We start from the raw sequence: 24,806 nt of genomic DNA, 5'->3' as shown, positions 1-24,806 counted from the left end.
TTTCACTGATAGTGAATACTAATAGCATTTAGAAAATGATGATTAATGCTATAACGAGGGATGTTTTTAAAGTAAGTACCGTTTTGCAATAAAGAAACATCAAGTGAACATTTTTCAAAAAATACAGTTATCAATTTGTATGCATCGATATCATTCTTAAGCTGTCTGAGACTAAAAATAGAACCACGGAGTTTTTTCCTCGGTGGCATTTTAGGATGCCAACATAATCTTTCATCCGATGTAATGCCGAATAACTTTATGGTAATCCCAATATAATTCGAGTTATTTGTAGATATTACAATTTTTTGTGATTTACTAGAATTTAATTTGTATGGAGTGGTCCAATTGTTTACAGCTAAATAGCAAAAGGTCGCCCACTGCGTCCCCCATCATGATTGTTTGTGCGGCGATCTGTAAAGTTCCTAACCCACTTACCATCTACCCGGTTATATTTGGAATGTGCCGTTTTGTGGAACAGTTTGTTCACCTACCTTCCTACTGTTTGACGAAAGACGGGAGAGTAGATAAAAATTCCAAGAATGGCCAAAAAGTTTCAATCAACACTGGCATCCCATTCGGTCCGACTTGGATTTATAAAATGTTGCATAACATGCGGACTGACTGGATCGATGGTAGACAACAAGATGCAGAAGAGTTTCTAGGTTTTCTTTTGAATGGACTCAATGATGAAATGTTTGAGCTGAATGAGTTGGTTAAAAATTATATTAAAGATGAAAAACCTCTCGTTGACTCTGCTTTGAGCAATGTTTTAAATAATTTATGGAACATAATAGAATCGAAAAATAAAGGACATTCAACCAGAAGGATCGACTTCACCAATACACCGATAAATGACATCTTCGGGGGGCAACAAAAGTCGAGCATTCATCGCAACGTGGACCACATTACTGAGAATACCCAGCCTTTCCTCACCCTGCCACTCAACATTGAGAAAGTGAAAACCGTCAGAGAAGCGCTTAAGGTACTTGTCTCCAAGAACATTTTAGAGGGAGTGACTTCGTCGAAAACAAACGAGAAGGTCGAAGCATGGGAGCAAATTACGCTCTGCAAACTTCCCGTTATCCTTATTTTGCATCTGAAGTTTTTCAAATACAGTAACTACCGTTGCACGAAGATTATCAAGGCTTTTGATTTTGAATTCGACTTGAAGTTTGATTCGACTTTGATATCGTCGGAAACACAGTCTCCAACAGAGAGACAATACAAGCTATTCGCCGTCGTTTACCATGAAGGCAAAAATGCCAACATTGGACACTACGTGACTGATGCCTTCCACGTCGGCTACAATTGCTGGATTAGGTACGACGATTCTTCGGTCAAGACCGTGCAAAATGAAGACGTATTGAAACCCCAGGGAACAAGAGTTCCTTATTTGCTGTTCTACAGGAAAAGCGATATTTTCCTATCTAAATAAGGTTGCGTAGAGTTACGTAGAGTTCAGCGTCTGGAATCTTACAGAATTTCTCGTTTAAATTTTTATTGAAATTGATATTTTTTTTTGTTTTAATGAATTATTTTATTCTTTCATTAGTGATAGGTATTTTTTAATTTTTAATGTTAATATGTATATTTGATTTCGTTGGAACTAAAATATAAAATATTTACGTACCATTCCATCACTTATAATATTTTCAACATAAACTTCACTGATTTGTTGATAAATTTCAACTGCTTTCTAACCTTTAGCACTAAAAAACCCAGTAACAGCACACACTTTAAAGTCGCCGGGAAACAAATCTAAACACAGAAAAATGGTTCCGTAATGGCGTATGTGGCTTTCCCAGAGTTTTGGGTATACGGTCCACATGTGATGAACGCCGTTTAGAAGCGCTGCGGGGGCGTAATTTGAAAACGGTACTTACTTTAACAACATGCCTCGTACTTTGGCTAAAATAAAAATATAGTTTTCATTACGGTGATTTAGGATTTCTAAAATGTTTTTCTAATGATTATGAGGCATGTACTTTGAGGGACTCACAATCACACTCTTAAGACATTTTTCAATTTATGACTCCAATATTTCTAAGTATTCAATACAGTTAGCCTTCCAAAATTATTAGTAACATTTGAATAATTTTAATTCTTTACACACCATACCTGAAATATCCATTAATTAATATCTTCATATATTTTTACTACAAGATGAGATTAATATATGTGATTTATTACTCATTAATATAAGTTAACTGAATCTTTCTAATCATGATGCTTTTGTCTTGCATGCTGCTTACTAACTAAAGGCCTTGTTTGTGAAAGGGTTATTAGGTACATGCTGAATGGTTATAAAATCAGCCGCTTTTGTGTTATGCATTTTGGCCGATTATTTCGTATGTGTGTTAATGGCTGGATTGGTCCCATTTGTGATATCTGGTTCTGCTGTATTGATAGTCCTTGTCAGCATGCTCTGGTTTGTCGAGATTGTGTGAGTATGCACACATGGTTTTTTAGGAATAGAAAACTTATGGGGATAGAAAGTAGTTTCAGCTGCAATCCTGCAATGAAAAGTTTTTTTTTCAAAGATTTTACTTTTTTCTAGAAGTGGTATATTGATGTTATTCTTTCTGGAAGAAATTAAAATAGGTATAAAATTTGATAGATGGTTTTTATAATTCAAAAAAATACTTGGTATTTCAAAATTTCTTGAAGTATACCCAAACTTTGATTCTGTTATAAATTACAATTGAGTTCAATTATACATTTTTCATTATCAGTACTTGTTCAATGATTAATTTAGATGCTTCAGCTAGTTTGAAGCAGATTGAATGACTCCCAATCTTTGAATAAGTTGCTGAAAAGAGATGGAGAAAAGTAGAGGATTGTTACAAAATTTAATTTCTACATATACAAATTATAAATTCAAAAATTATAATTAGAATACAGAAAAAGTGTTGAATAAAATGTTCTGAAACTATTGACTGAAGAAATATTAGAATGAATTTAAAATCTTGAAAATAAAAAAAAAAAAAATTGTATAAGTGTAAAAAGTACTAAATTTTAATTTCAAGGGATGAACTGGCAAATCTTCATGAGAAAAAGATCAGAGTTTTATTTTACTCAAATATAAATTGCAATGAAAATGTTTGAGTTAACCCAGTTAACATATGTGGTGTTCACCGAAAAAAGGTACATAGGGTACAAAAACAAGTTTTCGAGAAAAACACTTTCGAAGTTTTACGGTGTATTACTACTATGTACTTACCTTCAGTGGGGTATAAGGTCTTGATTTCATCGGTCTGGGTATCTGTGACGTCATTCCTTCAATCTGTGATATTTATTCTCGTTATAGTTTGGCGGTAGCTTCAGTTATCGAGTCTGCAACTGAGCTATAATGCAGCTGATTTTTCTTATCACCACAAATGGTTTTTTTTTTCAATTTCATAATTTTCGTGAGAATTCAGTCTTGAATTAAAAATTTTCATAAATTCTATTTTGTCAAAATGAACGCGAGTGACGATTTTAAAAAAAATCCAGAGGTTTTCGATGAAGAGTTTCAAATGGTTGATGGGATATATGATGCGGTATGTAAAGAAGATGAATCTTCTGCAAGTTCTGGTTTAAATATTACATCAGAAAATTGTGAAACGGAGTATGCTGAGTTTGAGGAGAATTTTAATGATACACAACTGAATGGTTCTTGTTGTTCAAAACAATGTGATAAAAAGATAATATCGGTTTTCATCGTTATTTTTGCTTTTGTATGTTATTACTTTTGTTGATGAATAAAGTCGATTATTATTAGATATGGCTGTCGAAAGTCGTAGATACGGCCATGAAATGATTAAGGTTAGTCAAGACTTAGTATTTTTGAGTCATCTGCATGGAAGAAATTTACGAAGGTCAGGTTCGAAAAAAAATATGGTCATAGAGTGGAAACAGATAAGTCATGAAGATCTGATACATTTTATTTATTTCGAGGAGCTTACAATTGCAAAAAATGTTTTTGTTCTTGCATGATATTGATGATATACGGCAGACATCTCACTCAGCGTTATGATAACATTTGACTTTCAGAATGAACTCATGGATTAGCTATGTAGTTTGTTTTAATGAGTATGTTGATTTGTTTTAATGAGTATGTCTTCGTATTTTTTATTTCTCAATTCATGACCACCATTGATTGTGGAATCTTAAGATGTATATAGCCTGATTTTAATTGCCCCACTTGTTTTGACATGTCTATAAATCTTGTGTTTCTCAGGAAAGATCCCAGATCTGCTAGAAATTAGTAGTATTATTCCAATTCCTAAGGTAAATAAAACTATCAGAGCTGAGGAATTTAGGCCTATTAATACGTTGCCGCCCATTGAGAAAGTACTTGAGTATGCTGTTTCCAATCAATTGCTAAACTTTGTGAATGAAAATGAGATTCTGTTTGATAATCAGTCAGGATTTTGAAAAAAGTGCTCTTGTGAATCGGCATTACAGAGGTCACTTAACTATTTGATAAACGAATTAGATAACAACAAGTTTGTAGTAGCGGTATTTTTAGATTTGAAGAGAGCTTTCGAAACAATTGACAGAAATATAATCCTCAGCAAAATGAAAATATACGGAATTGAGGACAAAGGGTATGAATGGTTTTATAACTATCTTGAAGGCAGAAAACAAAGAGTAAGAATCAATGGTACAAATATTAAACGATAAAGGAGTACCCAAGGGAAGTATTATGGGCCCCTTACTATTCATTTTATATTTAACTCATGTGAATGATATCTGATTTTTATTCCACGACGAATGTTTGAAATACAAACTGAGTAGAGAAAAGTATCTTCTGTATAATTCAGTGTTCATATAGAAGTATTTATTTCGAAAGAATTTTTTTCTTTCGTGTAATGTGCGATATATGCCAACGAAATTCAGTTATGCTTCAACAAGTCTTTTCTGAAATAAACACTGAAGGAAAACAAAAAAAATAGGAAATCGCATTGACTCATTTGAATCGCACAAAGGCTCAGCTGCAGTTCTATCAAAACTGTTGTAAAATTGATGATACTGCAACAGCCTCTCATCTTGTAATAAGTTTTGATTATGCCCAAAATGTACCCTACCCCCGAAGTCCGCAACAAGTAGAATCCTCCTATTTTGAATCATCCAAAAAGTGTTTGTTGTTTGGAATTCACGATGAAACTACGAAGATACAAACAAATTATTTACTTCCTGAAGCGTTCAATGTCGGAGAAGTCCCTAGCGCAGTAATCAGCCAACTACATCATTATTCCGAAACGCATCCTGCAGAAAATCCAACGTTTATTGTGACACTTGCGTCGCACAAATAAAATATAACTGCATGGTTCATTATTCATCATGGATAGTGAACTCGGGAATAAATAAATCAATTCAAGTCAAAACTTATTTTTTGACACACTATGTACCTTTTTTTTTGGAGAACACCACATATTTGTTTCATAAGTTTTCTATTGAAAGCAACACATGCTTTTACATGTTCGACATTTTCTTTCACTTTTTGCTACACAGACTTATTGAGTCACTTGATTCACAGCTGGGGGGCTACTTCTGCACTTGCGAACTGGATTGGACTGGTGTCAACTGTGACATCAAATTGGGACTTTGTTCTAGCGATCCATGTCTAAACTCTGGTAGTTGTGTAGATCACAGGGGGTATTATTCTTGCCTCTGCACTTCTGGGTTTCAAGGTAGTAGAGAATTTGGTGTATTTTTTGTTTAGTTGCATGTCTCTCACATTAATTTAGGAGTAATTATTTTTATTTAATTAATAGTAACTCTGTTCTGTAGTTTGTGAGCAATTAACATTCTCTGTAGAATAGAGTGGAATATTTTTTTACAAACTAATGAAAATTTAGTTTTTCTTATGGTGCCACTGAATATAACTGTCTTGTAAATGAATGCAAAAATGTTACTTTCAGTTTACGGGTATATTTTTTTTGCTTTTTCCAGATTTAGTGAAGGTATTTTGTCTTCAAATATTATGAATGAAACTGTCCATTTTCTGCAAAAATTATATTTGGGATTAATATAAATTGAAGTAGGTTTGATATTCCTTTTCTGCACCCCCAAAAACCTCTTTGATGAAAATTGTGGAAGGAGAAGATGAAAGTCATATTTTCAACATATAAAAATTTTATAACTCCTAGAACATTTTTTTCATAAAATTTATTCCTCATTTTCATTTTTCAATTTCATTTTTTTACCTAATACTGTACCGATAAAAAATATTTTATTTTAAACGAACCCTAATAGGTATACTGAGCACATCTCAGCCATAAGAGATATACAGGCTAAATAATGATTCACATAAATTCGCAGAAGAGGAGTTAATGAGCCCTATATATATATATATATATATATATATATATATATATATATATATATATATATATATATATATATATATATATATATATATTTTCGAAAAATAACAATAACCATGAGTTTGCAATTTTCCACAAACCATCGTACACGGACATTATCATACATAATTCCTCCACACACCCGTACCAGCATAAAGTTGCTGCATTCAATAGTATGCTTCACAGATTATTGAATATTCCACTGTCTGATAGGGATTTCCAGAAAGAGCTGAATTTGATCAAACAAATCGCGATTAATAACGGTTATAAGGTAGATATTGTAAGCTCCATTCTTTCCAAAAAACGACAAAAGCAAGCCATGGATCTGGTCTACCCATATTCAAGATGCGATAACGTTAGTTATAAGACATTGACATATGTGGGGGAACCAAACAGGAATATTGCCCGTTTTTTGAAGAAAGAAGGCGTAAACGTAGCTTATAGAACGAATAATAACCTAAGTAAATTTATTAAAAACAATAAGGACAAAACTTTGGTGTCGGATAGATCAGGAGTATATAAGCTGACTTGTGGCTCTTGTCCAAAACTGTATATTGGCCAAACAGGAAGAACATTTTTCCAACGAATTAAAGAACATAGGAGTGATTTTGTAAATAGAAAGACCAATTCCACATTTGCAAACCATCTTTTAGCAGTAGGACATGAGTTCAATCATGAGTACGAGGTGTTACATTTAGAAGAGAAGAGTTTGAAACTTAATCTTCTAGAATGTTTAGAAATCAATAGATTCAGGAATTCGGGTAATTTACTGAATGATCAATTAGAACTCAATAACTCTCCGTTACTGAATATATTTTTTCAAATGTGAAAATGGAACATAAGTGCAGGTAATTTAATTCGTTAGAAACTCAGGTAAAATATCAGCTACTTAAAATTCAGGTACTTCGTTTACAGGTACTTTGATTTCAGGTACTCCATAAACTATATATATATATATATATATATATATATATATATATATATATATATTTAGTATTGAATGTGTAGAATTAGTTGAAAGACACGCCAGATGAAGCCATTGTATGGCGTTTTTGTAAAACAATTTAGTGAAAATTTCACAATAAAGTGTTTTTGGAATACGTTAGTTATGGATTTTCATCAAGTATCGGCCGATTCCATCATATATATGTTCTCAAATACATTGTGCAAGATTTACAAACAGAATGTTGTTTCTGTAACCGCTGGCTTCCATTTAATCTGAATTTTCCTTAAATTTTTGGTGTTTCTATGTAAATTTCTGATTCAGATGCTAAATCTCATAAATATTATCTGAACTATGACTCATCATTGCTGTCCAATACTAATTCATACTTGTGTTTCTACTTGTAAGGTCAACTGTGTGAAACAAATATCGACGAATGTGCATCAAGTCCTTGCCTGAATGGAGGAATTTGCTTCGACAGAATAAATGGTTTTTACTGTAATTGCACGGAACAGTGGATGGGCTTAACATGCGACAGACCTTACGACATATGTGAACTGAATCCTTGCAAAAACAACGCCACATGCATATCCGCTCCTAATAAAAAGTATTTCACTTGTCACTGCTTATCTGGATTCGAAGGAGAGACTTGTGAGGTTAACATTGACGACTGCTTGGGTAACAAGGTATATACAATTGTTTAATTTGATTTTTGAATCGAAACATTATTCTTCAATAGTGATGTTTCATTTGACTGCTTCTATCGAATTTTCCATATTTTATTCATTTACTTCCTACATTCACAGATGTTCAGGAGCTTTTCATATTTATCTTCAAATACAAACAACTTTTGTTGAGACTCTTTCAATGAACATAAGTCTGTATGCCAAATTTTCAATACCAATGATAATAAATAAATCATTCATTCAAATATGCATGTTATATATTCGCTACAATACAACACGCATGATAATGTACATTAAAATTTTACATGGTTGTAATTATAGTGACAATAAATATTTGTTTTTAATATAGTTGAAAGCAACAACTAGATACTCATAATAAGACATCTTTCGACAATTTTTATTTTAAACGATTTATCAGTCCGTGTTGAAGTGTTCGTAAAGATGTATATTGATTGACTATTTGCTGGAAGACATAATTTATAAATATGTCTTGTGGGATAATTGTAGATCTCATGTTAGAAAAGCAATAAAGTGGTTGAAATAAAGAGGTGCTAATGCAGACAGTATTTATCTGCAATAAAGTTATGCAATTTGTAAAAATAGTAGGCTAGGACATTAATTAAAGTGAGGAAGTATATTTACTTTAAAGACTGTAACAGATGTTTGAAAGTTAAGATGACAGATGACTTACGAAAAAATTTTTTTTATCTATCTGGTTACTGATATATTGAAAACAAACTCCCAGTCATATTGAAAAATAAAGTTATCCATACTTGAATTCATTATTATTGGCATTATATATACAATCTACTTCATCTGAAGCAGATTGTATAAGGTAGGAAGGTAGCCAGTCGGGTTGACGTGGGTGGTTTGCTCTCAATCAACCGCTGTATGAACCGGTGGTTCGATCCGCAAGGCCCAGACGATCGATTTTCACTTCCTATCGTCCACCCCATGTTAGGAATCACACGTTAAAAGATAATACCTCGTTATTCCTTAGCTCGTGATAATTGTCGTTCGTAGGGGAGCGACAGCTGGTTAACGGAAAAACAGTTTTTAAACAGATTGAATCTAAGTGACTTGACGTATTAATGACACTCCTATCTGTTCTAGTGTCCACGAGGACAAGTATGCGTTGATTTGATCAATGATTATGAGTGCCGATGCCCTCCTGGCTATATTGGAGATGATTGTAGTGTCGAATTGGATCCCTGTGTGAGAGAGCCTTGCATCAATGGCACTTGTGTTGTGGATAAGATTACTCATCGTTTCAGTTGCAATTGCCAAGCGGGATACACAGGTGAGTAAATCAGTAGTTTTTAGTGAAGAATATCTCTTTCTGTACATAGAGTAGGCTCTTATTGCCAAAGATAAGAAAAGAAAAAACATTAACTACAGGATAAAAATGACAAAGATAGATGGTTGAACGGTCTGAAGTAAAAATCAACACATTAAAAGTTAAATTCGAAATTGATTTATTTATTGCTGTGAAATTCTGTACAATTATGAATAGTATACAAGTTTGTTAAACTAATCAATACATATTTTGTCTAGTTCAAAGTTTTACATGGTCCTGGGGATTTATTCGCTATTATTTGAAAATCTTGATTCATCTAAGAATATTAACTCGTAAGAATGTGTTGACTACACAAGCCCGAAATAAGCAATCTTCAGTACGCTTTTCGAGATAATATTTTTCAACTATATCACAAAAGCTACTTAGGGTTTTAGTTTCCAATTCTCACCATTTGTTTATTAGCTAAGATTTGAATTCCTAATCGATATAATTTTTCAAGTAAAACAGTATTGTCAATGTTTGTTTGAAGGTGGTTGACAATGTTTCGTGGTTAATTTCATCAGTTCAGACATCCATTGTCTAATATAATATAAATTGATTTGAAATCACAGAAAGAATCTGTAAAAAATTAAAAACGATTAACCGAAAAATAACAATTTTATTAAACAAAATACTGAAATTACAAAGAAATAACATACAAGCAACAATCAAAAAAAAAATTAAAAAAATGAACAAATTTGAAATCTTAATACGAGCTGAAAATTTAAAAAAAAAATATTATTAACCAGAAATGAAAATTAAAAATTAAAGGATTCCAAGCCATGTTACGTCACGACGTTTCGATTGTTAGTATCCACAATCGTCTTCGGGTGATAACTGAACTTATTCCTCCGAGATCTGACTACTTATAGGTCATTCGAGTGCTTTCACCTATCCCCTCTTCCCTCTCTTCGCTTCATTAGTTTTAGCGGAAGATGACCGTTTGGCGGGAGTTGGTAGTTTTCCGCTTGATTAGAGGTTTCCATATGTTACGTATCTCTACCCTTGGCTAAATGTGTTGTTGGACAACATATACGCGGCTTCTTTGAAACTTACCCTAAACCAGTGTTCCTCCTTGTGGATGATTTCAGCTTGAGCTTACTTGATGTTATGTTGATGAGTCCGGTAAATGCAATTCTTGGAATCGCAGTCCGCGTTTGGTGGCCTGGTTTTCGTGAGGCTGCTACAGATAATGTTCCCAGATCTGAAGCAGGTCCTGATGTTATACTTGGACCCAATCTTTTCATATAATACTCTGATGTAGGGAAGTACAAGTACTGGTTGTGGCGGCTCCTCTTCCTTCTGGAGCTCTTGCTGTCTTCTAGCTAAAGCCTGTTCTACCATCACTCTGGAGTAACCATTCCGTTGAAGGTCATTTTTGATGATTTATATTATATTAGACAATGGAAATCCAAACTGATGAAATTAAATATTGTCAATAGTATCAAAAGCCTGTGTAAGATGAAAGAAATAGTTGATGGCAAGCACGATCTACACGTCTTTGTGAAGATTTTTTTATTTTTCATAATTGTTCCATATTTTTGTATAATGATGGAGAAGTAGAACACCAAAAAGCTTTTTCCCAGTTATATACTGTGGCCATTTTAAATGGATCTACCCACACCTCTAGATTCACATACTTTCGAAATGGTTTATGTCAAAATTACCTTCAAATGTGTTCTTCATCAAAAAATTTCATAATCAAATAAAATTTGAAAAATATGTGATTCAATTATCTTACCAGTAAAATAGTTCTCCACTGGATTCAGCAGGTTTTGTTTTATCACTGTCTAGAACTTTATCAAATTCTATCCATCATTAGCAAAGTTATGAGTAAAGACATATTATTAAAAGACATTGCACAATATATTTTCCAAACGTTCATTGCTTATAATTTTGAATTATGAACAGATTTCAATTAAATACTGAACTATAATGAACCAAAACCTGCTGAACTAAGAACTTTGATGAAAGTTCTAATGTTGTGTAACTAGTCTCAAGCCCCAGTTGAAAAGGGGAAGAAAAAAATGTTACAAGGTTTGTCTCAGGGACCGACACTCAAAATCCTTGCTTGCTCGCGGCTACGCTCGAAGTGGAGATGGTCGTGGGTATACTAAAGGTGAGCGTTTAGGTTATTAAGACAACAAGTCCCTTACCTTACGGGGGCGCCACCTAGTTTCCTTCCGCAGCAGGTTCTATCTTAGCTTCTTTCTAAAGAACTAGGAAATCAGAAAAGGAAAAGCCAATTCCCAAAAATATAACCCTGTATATTCAAATAAAATTTCAAGGGACAAACCAGTACAGTTAAGAACAAAAAAAAGTTTCAATTGTTCATGTTGTGCCACATCGCAACGTTTACACAAATGAGTCACGTGTATCTACAGTTGAATTACAACGAATAAAAGAGTCTATATAGGGCAACTAAAAATGAATTTAAAGGTTGTTTATTCCTCTCGATACCTAATGCATTAATATATGAAACTGAACGTTTGAAACTATCTATATACAATAGAAAAAAAATACTGCAGGGGAAATTATACCATACGGAAAGTAATACCTTGATGAAGACACCAGATTATGAGCGAACGACGGCGAATGGATCCATTAGCAGTGGTTACCTTATGCAAAATTGTATTCTTTCAGTAGTTCAGTAGTTCTTTGCTTTCTGCAGATATTTCACAAATTCTTATTTATTATACCTGCAACTCAGTTTTACGTCCTTGACAAGATAGAAATGAACTATAGTGTCGGGGTGACGGCCCCTTTTTTTAAAACATAACATATATATCTGATAAAAACTAATGAACTATAGTGTCAGGGTGATAACCTCTCAAAATATATATATATATATATATATATATATATATATATATATATATATATATCTAATAAATAGACCAAAATAGGAGTATATTTCTCTTGTGTTCAAACACTTATCTGAATCCGGATGGACTTGTGGTCTTAAAGGGGGGTCTGGAACAGGAATAGCTGGATCTTAGATCGGCAGTCTCCCAAATGAAGCTTGGACTGAAAACATCATGCACGACTTTCAGAAAAGTATCCCTGCCCTCCAACTAGACCTCGGCACTTGGACTCAGTCTCTATAAAAGGGATATGGTCCTCCAAAAGAGCTTCCGAAGCAAATCCGACCTCCAAACGATGTATTTCGGACCTGAACCTTTGCACAAAGGTTCCTCTCTAATAAACCAGGAGTGGTAAAACAATAAAAAAGGTATGTCAGAAGCTGTAATCCTCTGATCGGGTGCTGAGTGAGCAATTTGCCCAAAATTCCAAAACAATCAAACGACGTCTTCCTCGACGCCTCACTCAGACTATAACGCAGCAATAAATCCAGATAATTCCCAACATAGGATGGCTTTAGAAACCTGCAGATATCTTTGGATATGAAATATTGCGTAACGACTTCAGTTGTTCACGCTGACGGATCTTCTCCAACCTCCTCTCACCAACTCTCTCCAAAGACTGTCTCCTAACCGGAAACCTCCCACTTCCCAAGTCCGTTTCGTGACACCTTGGGTAGTGTTACCAACGGATCTCTTTCGTACTACTCATAGAGGTGCGTTTTCTTTACAAATACCAAAAGTCACTTGAACCCAAACAACATAAATTTCGACTATATCCTAACGAAGCAAATAAAGCAACATCCTTACAACAGTAACATAGTCTAAATACAATCTAACTCCGGTCATAACCAAGATTTTCCAAAAAAAAACCATCAGTTTGTATCACTGTGGGCAAACTGCCAACGTTCGGTAATTATTTAGTTTTTATGCCACTCGAATTGACTTCGTATATACGCTATACGTTACGCTAATATAAATATTAGTGAGATAACAGCAACCACGTTCTTTAATTTATGCAAAGCATTTGATTGTGTAAATCATGAGGTACTATAACATTCCAGATGGAGTTGATATTACTGATGGAATGGCGATGTCACATGATGTTAAATTTCTAGGAACCATGTTAGATGAATCTTTAAATTGGGATTTACATATTGATGGGGTTTTCAAGAAACTAAATGCAGCATTCTTCGCGATTAAGCGAATGAAATTGCTTGTAGATAAAAAAAATCTCTTAAGTATATATTTTGCAATGGCATATCCGCATATTTCCTTGAATATAATGTCATGGGGATGTGGTAGAGATCTTAATAGAATATTTGTTACCCAAAAGCGCATTATAAGTCTGATTTTTTATGGATTATCGTGATAGCTGCAAACCTATTCTTGTAAGGGAAAATATATTATCAGTTCCATGCATATATATATTCAAATGTGTGAGTTATGTAAGAAAGAATCTTGCATCTTTTGAAACGAATGCTTATACTCATAATTATCATACCCGTCACGGTGGTATGTTAAGGATACCCTCCCACAGACCAAATAAATTTAAAAATTCTCCATTATACAATGCTATCTCACTTTACAATAAATTACCTGATTCAATCAAGGAGTCAAAATCATATGAAATCTTTGAGAATAATACGAAACTATTCTTAATAAAAAAATGTTTTTGTAGTTTAAAAGACTATTGGAGTGATAATACCTGGGAATAATTCCCAATGTAATATAATATATGTATTTGTTTTTAAATTATAACATTTGTATATTAGTTGCCGTGTTTTATGTTTTTATATTTATATTTTATCTTTATTCTTTAATTTGTTATTCAAGAATGACTAACTATTATTTTCATTCTCAATATGTATATAACATATATTACAATTATTCACTTACCAAATGTACATTAAGTACCGAAAATGGCTAATAAAATTATTATTATTATTATTACTACAGAAACTTATTAGTTCGAGTCATTTCTATCTTGTATGGATGATCAAAACAAACTTACTCACATGAGAAAAACTTACTTGTGGCTTCCGACAAAAAGTTCTGTCTTGGACCCATTGTTATTCATAATTTATTGATGATTTAACTTTTTCAATTGATACTTTTCAATTAATACAATACTTCAAAGTATTTTTATTTATTCGTTTATTTCAGGCACCACATGCAACATAGATATTGATGAATGTACAGCTTCTGGAAACACCATCTGCAACCATGGTATTTGCGTAAATTCCGATGGTAGCTTTCAATGTTACTGTAAACCTGGTTTCACTGGAGAACGCTGCAATCAAGACTTTGATGAGTGTCTCTCAATGCCCTGTAAAAACAATGCAACATGCATCAACCTGATAAACAACTACAGCTGTAAGTGCCCGCCAGGTTACGAAGGTAAAGATTGTTCCCTGAACATTGACGAGTGTGATCCTATGCCTTGTATGAACGGTGGTACTTGCGTGGATGGTATCAACGAATTTATGTGTGTCTGTCAAGAAGGGTTAACAGGAAAGAGATGCGAACATAACATCGATGACTGCGAATCGTCACCTTGTCAGCATGGGGCTCTCTGCATTGATGGATTGAATAGTTATACTTGCGACTGCACCGAAACTGGTTACGAAGGATTTCATTGTGAGAATAACATCGATGATTGCAAAGGAAATCCGTGCTTGAATGCGGTTGGTTGCATTGATCGAATTAAAGATTATGAATGTGATTGCTATAAAGGATATACAGGTAAGAATATTCACCTTACCTCATTTTTTTCAGTCTGTAAAATTTTTGGGTGTATAATTTTCCACAATCAGAAAAATGAACAAAGGTATATAAATGGAGTTGTAATAAAGGGCAAACTGAAAAGTTCACCCCGAATAGTTACTGCGTAATATAAACCACTGAAGAGTCCAGTTAGTCAGTAACTTGTGGTATTCATAAATTTTGCCTACAAATTAAAAAAATCAATTTGAAAAAATTGAATTTCAATATTTAGTTCTCTTTAGTGATCAACGTTTCTGGAAACAATCTTTTTTCATTATTAAAACACAAAATTCACTTTTAAAATTTCACTTCAAATTGTAAATAGCTTCAATTCTTTTGAAGCGGCCCAGAAAAAATAAAAATAATGAGAAGTATTGAGTCCTTCACAAAATATGTCTTTCAAAGAGTATCCTATTATCCATAACTCAACACATTCGCAAGTAACCCTTGAAAATTTCTCTACTTCAAAATTATTCTCAGATGTCATACTCAATCATTGAACTGACGGTATGCCTGAAAAAATATAGTTTCTAGTAAAAAACAAGTATGAAAACATGGACTTGAAAAGTAGTTAGAAAATCAAATAGTTTCATGTCATACTAATTTGTAATATTCGTAGAGTCTGGCCTTGTAAACCAATGAACGTGTTTTCCGATCACACCGTCAGCAGATTTTTTTATCGCTCAAATTTCAAACTATCTGAAATTGAATAAAATAACAGGAATAGTAATTATTTCTGAATGTTTTTCTAGGTTGCTTCTTGTTATGAAATGTAATGATATTACTGTCATCTGGGATATTCTTCACAAATGAATATTATTTGTATTGCAAATCTTCTCAGTTTTAATATATCTAAAACAAATGTAATATGCTCCAAATGTTCCATCAGCAATTTACAAGTTGACAACATCTTTGTTGTGAATAAACCATCAACTAACTTTTTGGGACTAATTATTGACAATGATTTGAATTTTGAAGATCATATCAGGTGTCTCAAATCAAAGTTGTCCTCTGGGTCTTTTGTTGTGAGGCTGACATCTTGTGAGTTAGGATTTGCTACTGCCAAAGTTACATATCTTTTGAAATAAATTGATGGACGTAGCCGTTACTACGTGGTAGGAGATCATAATGAAAAGAGAAATGAAAATTTCTATGTTTTTTACCACTTTTATTCGTAACTAACGAACTGCAGTTTCGTCCTATATGAACATTCTCAAACTTATACAATAAACTAACAATGATTCATTACATTCGCCAATATATACCATCCCTGTAGTTAATGATAGTAAAAGAGATACTTGACTTGATTGAGTACCTGAATTTACAGTTCACAATGCGGATGTGCCTAGCTAGATTGTCTGCAGACAACGGCAGTGAGAATGCTCTGTGCAACATTGAATTGTAGGCTGCTAATTTATGACTGTCTGGATGGAAAGAATCGCTTGGGATGGTATTGTCTGTATAGCTAGGTTTTCTGAAAACATTGAACTCGAATTTATTCTGATTGTGTGTAATGGCCAGGTCTAAGATTCAATTCCAATTCAATCCAATGTTGCACAGAGCATTCTTTGCCTTTGTCTACAGACAATCTAGCTAGAGAAATTGATACAATTACACAGATAGGTCATAATAATAGTTTCAACGCAGATACTATCAAGAAGTTAGTCAGGAAACAAAGCCGGAAATTCACTTACAGATTAATATATCCTCAGGTCAAACAACCAGAAATCCAGAAATCAAGAAATGGTAACGCTAACATATTTTGGAAAAAGAACAGATAATTGCTGGTTTCTTCAGAAAAAACAATGTGGAAGTGGCATTCAGACCACATGCCAGGTTATCTCATTTCTTTTTCAATGCCAAAGATAAGGTCGACAAGTTGGAAAAATCTGGAGTTTATAAGCTTAAGTGCCTGGAGAGTAATAGTGTTTATGTGGGACAATGCGGCCGAAATTTCCAAAAATGGTATGCTAAACATGAAAGGTCCTTCAGACTGGGAAAAAATGATTCGACGTTTTCAAACCATTCCTTGGCATGCAACCACAAATTTCCGAATCTACACGATACGGAAATTCTGCACTATGCAAGGGAAGGGTTGCAAACTCAATTATTTAGGATCTTGAGAAATTCACCAGCATAAACATTTCGGGTGCAACCTGTTAAATGATCAAATCGATTTATTTTACTCTCTGATTTTTAAATTGGCACATCCGCATTGTCAACTATAAATTCAGGTATTCAACCAAGTCAGTACCTCTATTTCTATTAGTACCTACAGGGATGGTATATATTGGCGAAAGTAATGAATCATTGTTAGGTTATTGTATAAGTTTGAGAATGTCCATATAGGACAAAACTGCAGTAATGTTAGTTACAAATAAAAGTGGTAAAAAACATAGAAATTTTCATTTCTTTTTTCATTATCTCTTAGAATCGCACCTAAGATATAGAGTCCCTTTCTGGGGTGCATGTTCTGTGACATTGCAATCAATTTTAGTTATACAGAAAAGAACTGTACGTTTTCTGTGTAAAGCTAAGCCACGAGATTCTTGCATTTTGTTGAATATGCATATATTCCAGTATCTACTTGAAAATGTATATTATTTTATAGTTTTATATAACTAAGTAGCGATAGCTAATATGTGTAATTTTGTTTGTTTGTTTTTTTTATTTAATTATTTTAACCAAGCTTTGTCAATAAGATATGAATCTTCAGACAATAAAGCATATTTTGACTTTGACGGTATAAGCTAGTTCTACCCACAAGAAATGGTCATTACACTCTTCAATGATTTACAACTCTCACCTTCTCTGATAGGTTTTAACTTTATTTCAAAATGTGCTTTAAAAAAAGACTGCCACTTCCAAAAATATGTTAATAATTTGTGTGGAAAATGATTACAAAGAGAGAATTAAGAGAATTGTACATTGAGGAAAATTACTTTGACAATTTGTCATTAGACAAAAACCAGAATAGCTAATATCTATTAATGATGCTGAGACTTCGAGATAAAACCTTCATTCTCGCAGCAAGAAGGGGGGATCCGAAAAAAAAGAAGTAATAAAATACTCGAAAAGGGGATTGCAGAAAAAAATGCAAGATCAGAAAAACTAGAGGTTGGCCGGAAGAAGAAATTGAAGTATGTAACGAATGAAACAGAGTATAGATAATACTGAAACTTGGAGTAATTCAAATAGTAACTTATACTTGAAATTTGATCAATTTGAGTGACTCTATGTAGGATGTACGTAAAATCGTTGGTGGCTTAAACAATATGTTTTCTGTATATAATACATTGAATTGGAAAATGTTGAAGGAAGTATTTGAAACCATTAGCCATGTAATACTGAATTTTATAAATACGTCTCTAAGTACAGGTAAAATTCCACAGAGGCTAAAAATCAGTGCCATTATATCCATTCAAAAAATTACACATACCACTAAAGCAGAAGAATTCCGCCCAATGAATACTTTCCTGCCAATTGAGAAAATTTTAGAAATAACTGTTTATGAACAATTACTACAACACGTTTCAAAAAATTCAATATGAATGAATAATCAATCTGGGTTTCAAAAAGAGTATTCTTGTGAATCAGCACTGCAACTGACCCTATGCTTCGTTAAAACCCAATTAGATAACAATAAATATGTTGTCGCGGTATTCTTTGACCTGAAGAGAGCCTTTGACACAATCGATAGGAAAGTATTATCTTCCAAACTCGAACAATATGGTATTAGTGGTATAATGCATGATTGGCTAAATGACTACCTTACAAACGGTAAGCAACATGTTCGTTTTGAATATCAAATATCATCCGATGTGATAAATGATGTAGGTATTCCACAGGGAAGTGTTTATAGGCCTTCTTCTTTTCACTTTATATTTGAATGATCTTGATCTTTTCGTAGATTGTGAATTTATTAATCTTTTTGCTGATGACACCATAATTGCATGTAGCGATATCAACTTTGAGAGAGCTATTGAAAAAATGAACACAGTCTTGTTATCAATAAGCCGATATCTGAGTTTGAATAAACTGAAAGTTAATGTAACAAAAACTCAGGCGATGGTCTTCACAACAAAATATAAATATGATATTCTTGATATCAGTAATATTCGTTTGAACATTAATAATAAAAGAATTCAAGTTGTCTCAAGTGTTAATTACCAGGGATTCCTTTTAGATAATGTTTTGAACTTCAATAGTCATTTTGATTATACTTATAAAAAAAAATTGAAAAAACTTTTCTTTTTCTCTCGGATACCTCAACATTTATCAACTAAGTCTAAAATCATTGTGTACAGTTCAATCATTCAGCCACATTGCTCATCTATTGTATATCTGTTTAATCTCAATGAGTTAAATATGCTCCAGAAGCTTCAAAATCGTGGAATGAGAATAATATTGAGAAAAAATCGCCTGACCCCTATAAGAACAATGTCAATGACCCTCAGTTAGTTCTCAGAGGAAAACAGACTGTTTTATTTCACTATGAGTGTTGGCGGATAAGCGACATACCTGTGCTAAAGCCGTAGAAAGCAAGTTGTGTGTCAACTGCGTGAATATGAATAATGATAAAAAAGGACATTACAAGTATTGCATCATTCCTAAATGCAAGAATTTTTCGGTAACTGCACCAGACACAATTTTTATTTCACTGCCAAGTAACTTAAAATCACGAAAGTTATGACAGCGCGCTATGCGGGGGCCGACTTTGTATCTGCCAAAAGGACGCATTTTTGTTGCGAAGATCATTTTAATGATAATTAATAAAAAAAAATTATAATTTACTCTGAACACTACTTTGAATTTTAGGTTGAAAAAGACTTAAAAAATTACATGTATATCGAAACTATGAAAGTGGGAAAAATTATATTGAAACCAGGCGTAATTCCGGATATATTTGATTGCCAGATTGATAGACCGACGGCCCACACATCTAACGCTCGACCATTTGTTCAAAAAAAGGAAAAACAAATTTTATTAGATACTTGTAACGAAGATATCGCTGAAAATCAAAGCATGTCTGATGAAGCAGGTACACAGGAAAATACCTTTAATGTTTTAATGTTGGAATTCAAGTTAATAAACAGGTTTTTGGAAGATCAAAAGCTACAGCGCTTATGTAGTCCCTACTGTTATTAAAATATTCCATCACCATGAAAATATCGACTTCAGGTAAATTACCCGAAACAGCTCTACTAAAGCTGTCTTCTAATGAACACATAATGGTCCTTAACTTTTAAATTGTTTTAAAAACAAAAGAATTCAAAAATACTTAACACGAGGTGTTTTCAAACCAGCAAATGAAACAAAATCGGACGATGACAGCGATTCATAACCTCCAACTACAGGCCCGGTTGCCACCGCTCGAAGATCGTTGCCTGGTGTGACGTCAATATGTACCGCGGGTTTCAATTGCTCTTGCTCAGTTGTTAATTGACATGAAAACCGGAAAATTTTGTGGGATACTTGGGAGATGATTTACTTTTATAATATAAAATTTTCAATAAAAAACTAAATTAGCCTGAATGAGCCCATTGCCAATTCTTGTAATACTACTATTTTCTATATTTCAAAATATCAATTGCAATTGTTCACAGATTAATATTATATTATTCTATTTTATATGACTGTTATATATGTTCTTTCTGTATATTGCAATGTGCCTTTTTATATGTATATTAAGGTTGCTAATTTAAATAAAGATCTATCTATCTACAAACTGGAAGAAAAAACCGTTTCAGAAAACTACTCTCACATTAATATTGAATTACACAAAAGGAAAAAGTCTTAATGAAGACAAGAGAATTGAAACATTCTATGTTTTTACCACTTTCATTTGTAACTAATGTTACTGTAGTTTCGTCCTATAAGGACATTTTCAAACTTATAGGACGAAACTTGTTACGTAATAAATTTAACAGCTTTGAACTGTACAAAAAAAACAACTACATCAAATGGTTACGTAAACAAGGTGAAGCAAAGGGTTATGCTCACAGCTAGCCTGAACAGGGAGAGAGGGGTGAGTTCCTGAAATACTAGGTGTCACTTTAACGGGCGCCAATAGATTCAAATATTTAACCCTGACTCGAAATAATGAAATTAGAGAAATTGAATCTATAAGATCTACTCTAAAAAAAAGGTAACCAATTGATAATGAACTTTGGCAGGTAACAATAATTAGAAAGACTACGGTATCAATTCAATAGAAATATATTATATACTGGCTTATCTATAAATATATAATCAATAAAACAAGGTTTGAAATGGTTGGAGGGGTTTCGTGCACTTAGAAAACTCTCATGAGAGGGAAGAAGAGGAGTGGATGAGATCTGTATGGTAGGTCTTCGTCCAGTCCCCTAAAGACATTACGCAAAACTTACATAACTAATATACAGAAAACATTTAAACAATATCCGCTGAGTGTAGTTCCCAGTTGATGATTACTAAACGTAGATATTGGCCCGTGGAAGTTACGGAATGCAAAATAAATGACCAAAAAAACAAATTCCGCTATGCGGTACTTAGCCAGATTACTGGATTGTACGGAGTACTGCACTTCCTGGAACGGGTGTTCATTCCTTTAATTATATCCTTAGAAGGCGACCATGAATATTACAGTATTGCGACCATCGAATGACATATATTCTCTTCAAAGTAATTTTATTTTCCTCGAGATGATTTCGATATATGGGGTTAAACGCCTAGAAAATCATATTTATGATTGTAGTGATCTTATTATAGGAAAATGAGGTATGGAACATAGAAAACTTATTCAACTGTGTGAAATTATAAGAACTCACCTCCGATTACCGATTCCCTAATAATCGCGAGACGTTGACTTCTTTTACCACAAAAAAAAGGCTGATATCTAAAATCCTCCGTAGAGACAAATCGACAGTTGATAATATAATCCAACGAATTATTCTACCAAATATCACTGTCGAAAAGAACACTGATCAATTAAAACCGCCTAAAGCGTAAAATATTCAATCAACAAAATTTAGCGTTCAAGACATTCGAGCCATTTTCTGAATAAAAAAAGAAATTCTCCAATCCCTTTTTTGTACCCGATAGTTCCTATCGCTACAAACAAAAAGGTTTCCTCGTTTCATCGATGATGGCAGCAGCTCTCGTATGCGATATGAAAGATAATTGAAATGTATTCCTGGTTGCCTACCTTTTGGGAGTTTTCTAAAATCTTACGGATAACGTAACAAACTGCAGTAACGTTAGTTACAAATAAAAGTGCTAAAAAACATAGAAAGTTTCAATTCTCTTTTCTTCATTATGATTTCCTACCACGTAGTAACGGCTACATCCATCAATTTATGGAAATAGTATTCTTGAACCAACTTCTTTCATATGAACATTGCGTAACAGGCAAATCACTTTTTCTCATACAGTTTATACTACAAATATTCGTTGTTTGTATCTGAAATAAATTTTGGTGTACACCCCACATATCTTCATAAAGAGTTTTAATTGTTGTTATTTTCTTTCTTCCTTTCTTTGGAAGTTTCTCACATTTTTTGTTTAATGATGGAGAAGTAGAAAGCCAGAAAACTTTTCCCCAAAATACAAATCTCTCCTGAATATATCTCTTGTTCAATTTGAAGGAAAATACTTTCGATGAATAAATAAATTTGATGATTTTTTTAAATGTGTAACCCTTTAATGTGTCAAATCATTTTCAGGAAAAAATTGTGACATAGACATCAATGAATGTGAAAGTAATCCTTGCCAGTATAATGGCACTTGCTTAGAACGTTCTAACATGACCCTCTACAATCCAACAATGGCCTCTCAATTCGACTTGGTATTACCAGATTCGTTCAACAAACCCTTCAATTATTCAGATTCTGCTGGTTATGAGTGTCTTTGCGTACCAGGCGTCAATGGGCAGAATTGCGAATTCAATATTAATGAATGCGAAAGCAATCCTTGCATTTATGGAGCATGTACCGATAAAATTGGAGGCTACATCTGTGAATGTGATGCAGGTTATGAAGGAGTGCATTGTGAAGATGACATCGATGAATGTGCCAAGTACACTCCATGTGTCCATGGAAACTGCATCGACAAAATTGCCAACTACTTTTGTCAATGTGCAAGTGGATTTGGAGGAAAAAACTGCTCTGTTGAACTCACTGGGTAAGTTTAAAAGGTTATCTTTGATGTGGATATAATGCATCAAAGATGCTGAAAATAATGTTTCTATGGAATTATATTTCATAATAATAATAGTGAAATGAAATGTTTTACTGTTTGAACCTCTTAATATTTTTCTACTTTTTCATATTTTCATTGTCTCTGTACAGTAACTCGATTTTGATTTTTTTATTTTACATCATATGTGGAGTTGATCCTTATATTTGTAATTTTACAATATTGTTGAACCTGAAGATGGCAAAAAGGTTCAAACATAAGTCATTGTATGATTAAAAATAAATATATAATATTTTTGATAAATTTTAATATAGATTGAATCTGCCAAGGAAATCTACCAATTAAAAAACACGGAATAATAAAACAATATGAAAAATAAGAAATAAACGTCCTATTTTTTTTGTACTTGTATTTGTAAATAACGTTACTGCTATACGGACATTTTCAAACGAATACAATAAAATAATACAATAATATAAAAAATAAATACAATAATACAATAAAATGTTCGAATAGGACGTAATTGTACTAACGTTAAATACAAAAACAATTAGTAAAAACATGGGAAGTTTCAGTTCTCATTTTTCATGATGCTCTCCTGCCACGTTGGAACGGCTACATCCATCAATTTATTAACACATACTACAATAATATACATAATGTAATGGAAAACAGGATAATAGAAAAAGGTTCCTATAAATTTTTTGTAGTAAATATAAATAGAGATCTGAATCGTTACTAAACCAGTTGTTGATGAAATTTAGTGAAACATCAGTTGTATCTTCCTCTTGTACCAGTGAAATCATATTGTGATTCTAAATAATAATAATGATAATAATATTTATTCATCCTTAAAGACGTTGACAAACGTATAGGATAGGATAGGTCACTATTAAGCACATAAAAATCACATGAAACGATAAAATTGTAGATCCGTAGATAAAAATAATACAATAAAAATGTATACAATAAAAGTCAGAATTAAAAAAATTAAAACAATTGTAGTTATAAAAATTGAATATGTCATGCCAAAGCCACATGAACCCATTCAGTCGAGATGGTCCGAGAGAAATTCACCAATACTATAGTAGGCCTTAGAAAGGAAGGAAGCAATGTTTTAACTGCTTTTTTAAATGCTACTGTGTTCATCTGTTTGAAATGATCTGGTAACCGATTGAATAATTTTATTCCCATATATTTGGGAGAATGTATGTTTAGGAATGCTCAACTCCTCTGCATATCGAGTTGGGGAGCTATGATAGAATAAGTTCTTAGTACAGTCTGTTATACATTCGCGAACATATAAAAGTATTTTAAAGATGTAGATGCAGGGAAAGGTTAAAATTTGATAACTAATGAAAAATGTCTTGCATGATTCCCTCCAAGGGATGCCTAGTAATTTCCTAATAACTTTTTTTTGAGCAATGAAAACCCAATCTTTGTCAACACTGTTTCCCCATAGGATCACATTATAACTTAGATGGCTATAGACCAGAGTGTAATATACATCTAAAATGTCGCGTAAAGGCATACAATTCTTAATTCTTGAGATTACATAATACCCTTGATTGGTTTTTTTACGTACAATGTGATATGGTCAGACCACTTCAAACAGTTGTCTACATGAACGCTAAGGAATTTTGTACAGCTTGTGCATGCCAGTGCCATTCCATTGATTAGTAAGCTTTT

General features: G+C 33.0%; 1 protein-coding gene across 1 annotated transcript in view; it reads left to right on the top strand.

The window, feature by feature from the left end:
* The window catches only part of crb (cell polarity complex component crumbs), a 103,443-nt gene that overhangs the window by 53,240 nt on the left and 25,397 nt on the right, over positions 1-24,806 (top strand). The window contains exons 7-10 of the mRNA XM_074177867.1: positions 7,702-7,979; positions 9,093-9,279; positions 14,343-14,921; positions 22,646-23,102. Of these exons, the coding sequence (XP_074033968.1) occupies positions 7,702-7,979; positions 9,093-9,279; positions 14,343-14,921; positions 22,646-23,102 (1,501 nt within the window). The remainder of the gene's footprint in view (positions 1-7,701; positions 7,980-9,092; positions 9,280-14,342; positions 14,922-22,645; positions 23,103-24,806) is intronic.

This window comes from Leptinotarsa decemlineata, unplaced genomic scaffold, assembly GCF_025532065.1.
Source record: "Leptinotarsa decemlineata unplaced genomic scaffold, Ldec_3_MD MMD2_tig00003308_RagTag_RagTag, whole genome shotgun sequence".
Lineage (NCBI taxonomy): Eukaryota > Metazoa > Arthropoda > Insecta > Coleoptera > Chrysomelidae > Leptinotarsa > Leptinotarsa decemlineata.
This window is presented reverse-complemented; position numbering and strand designations above follow the sequence as displayed.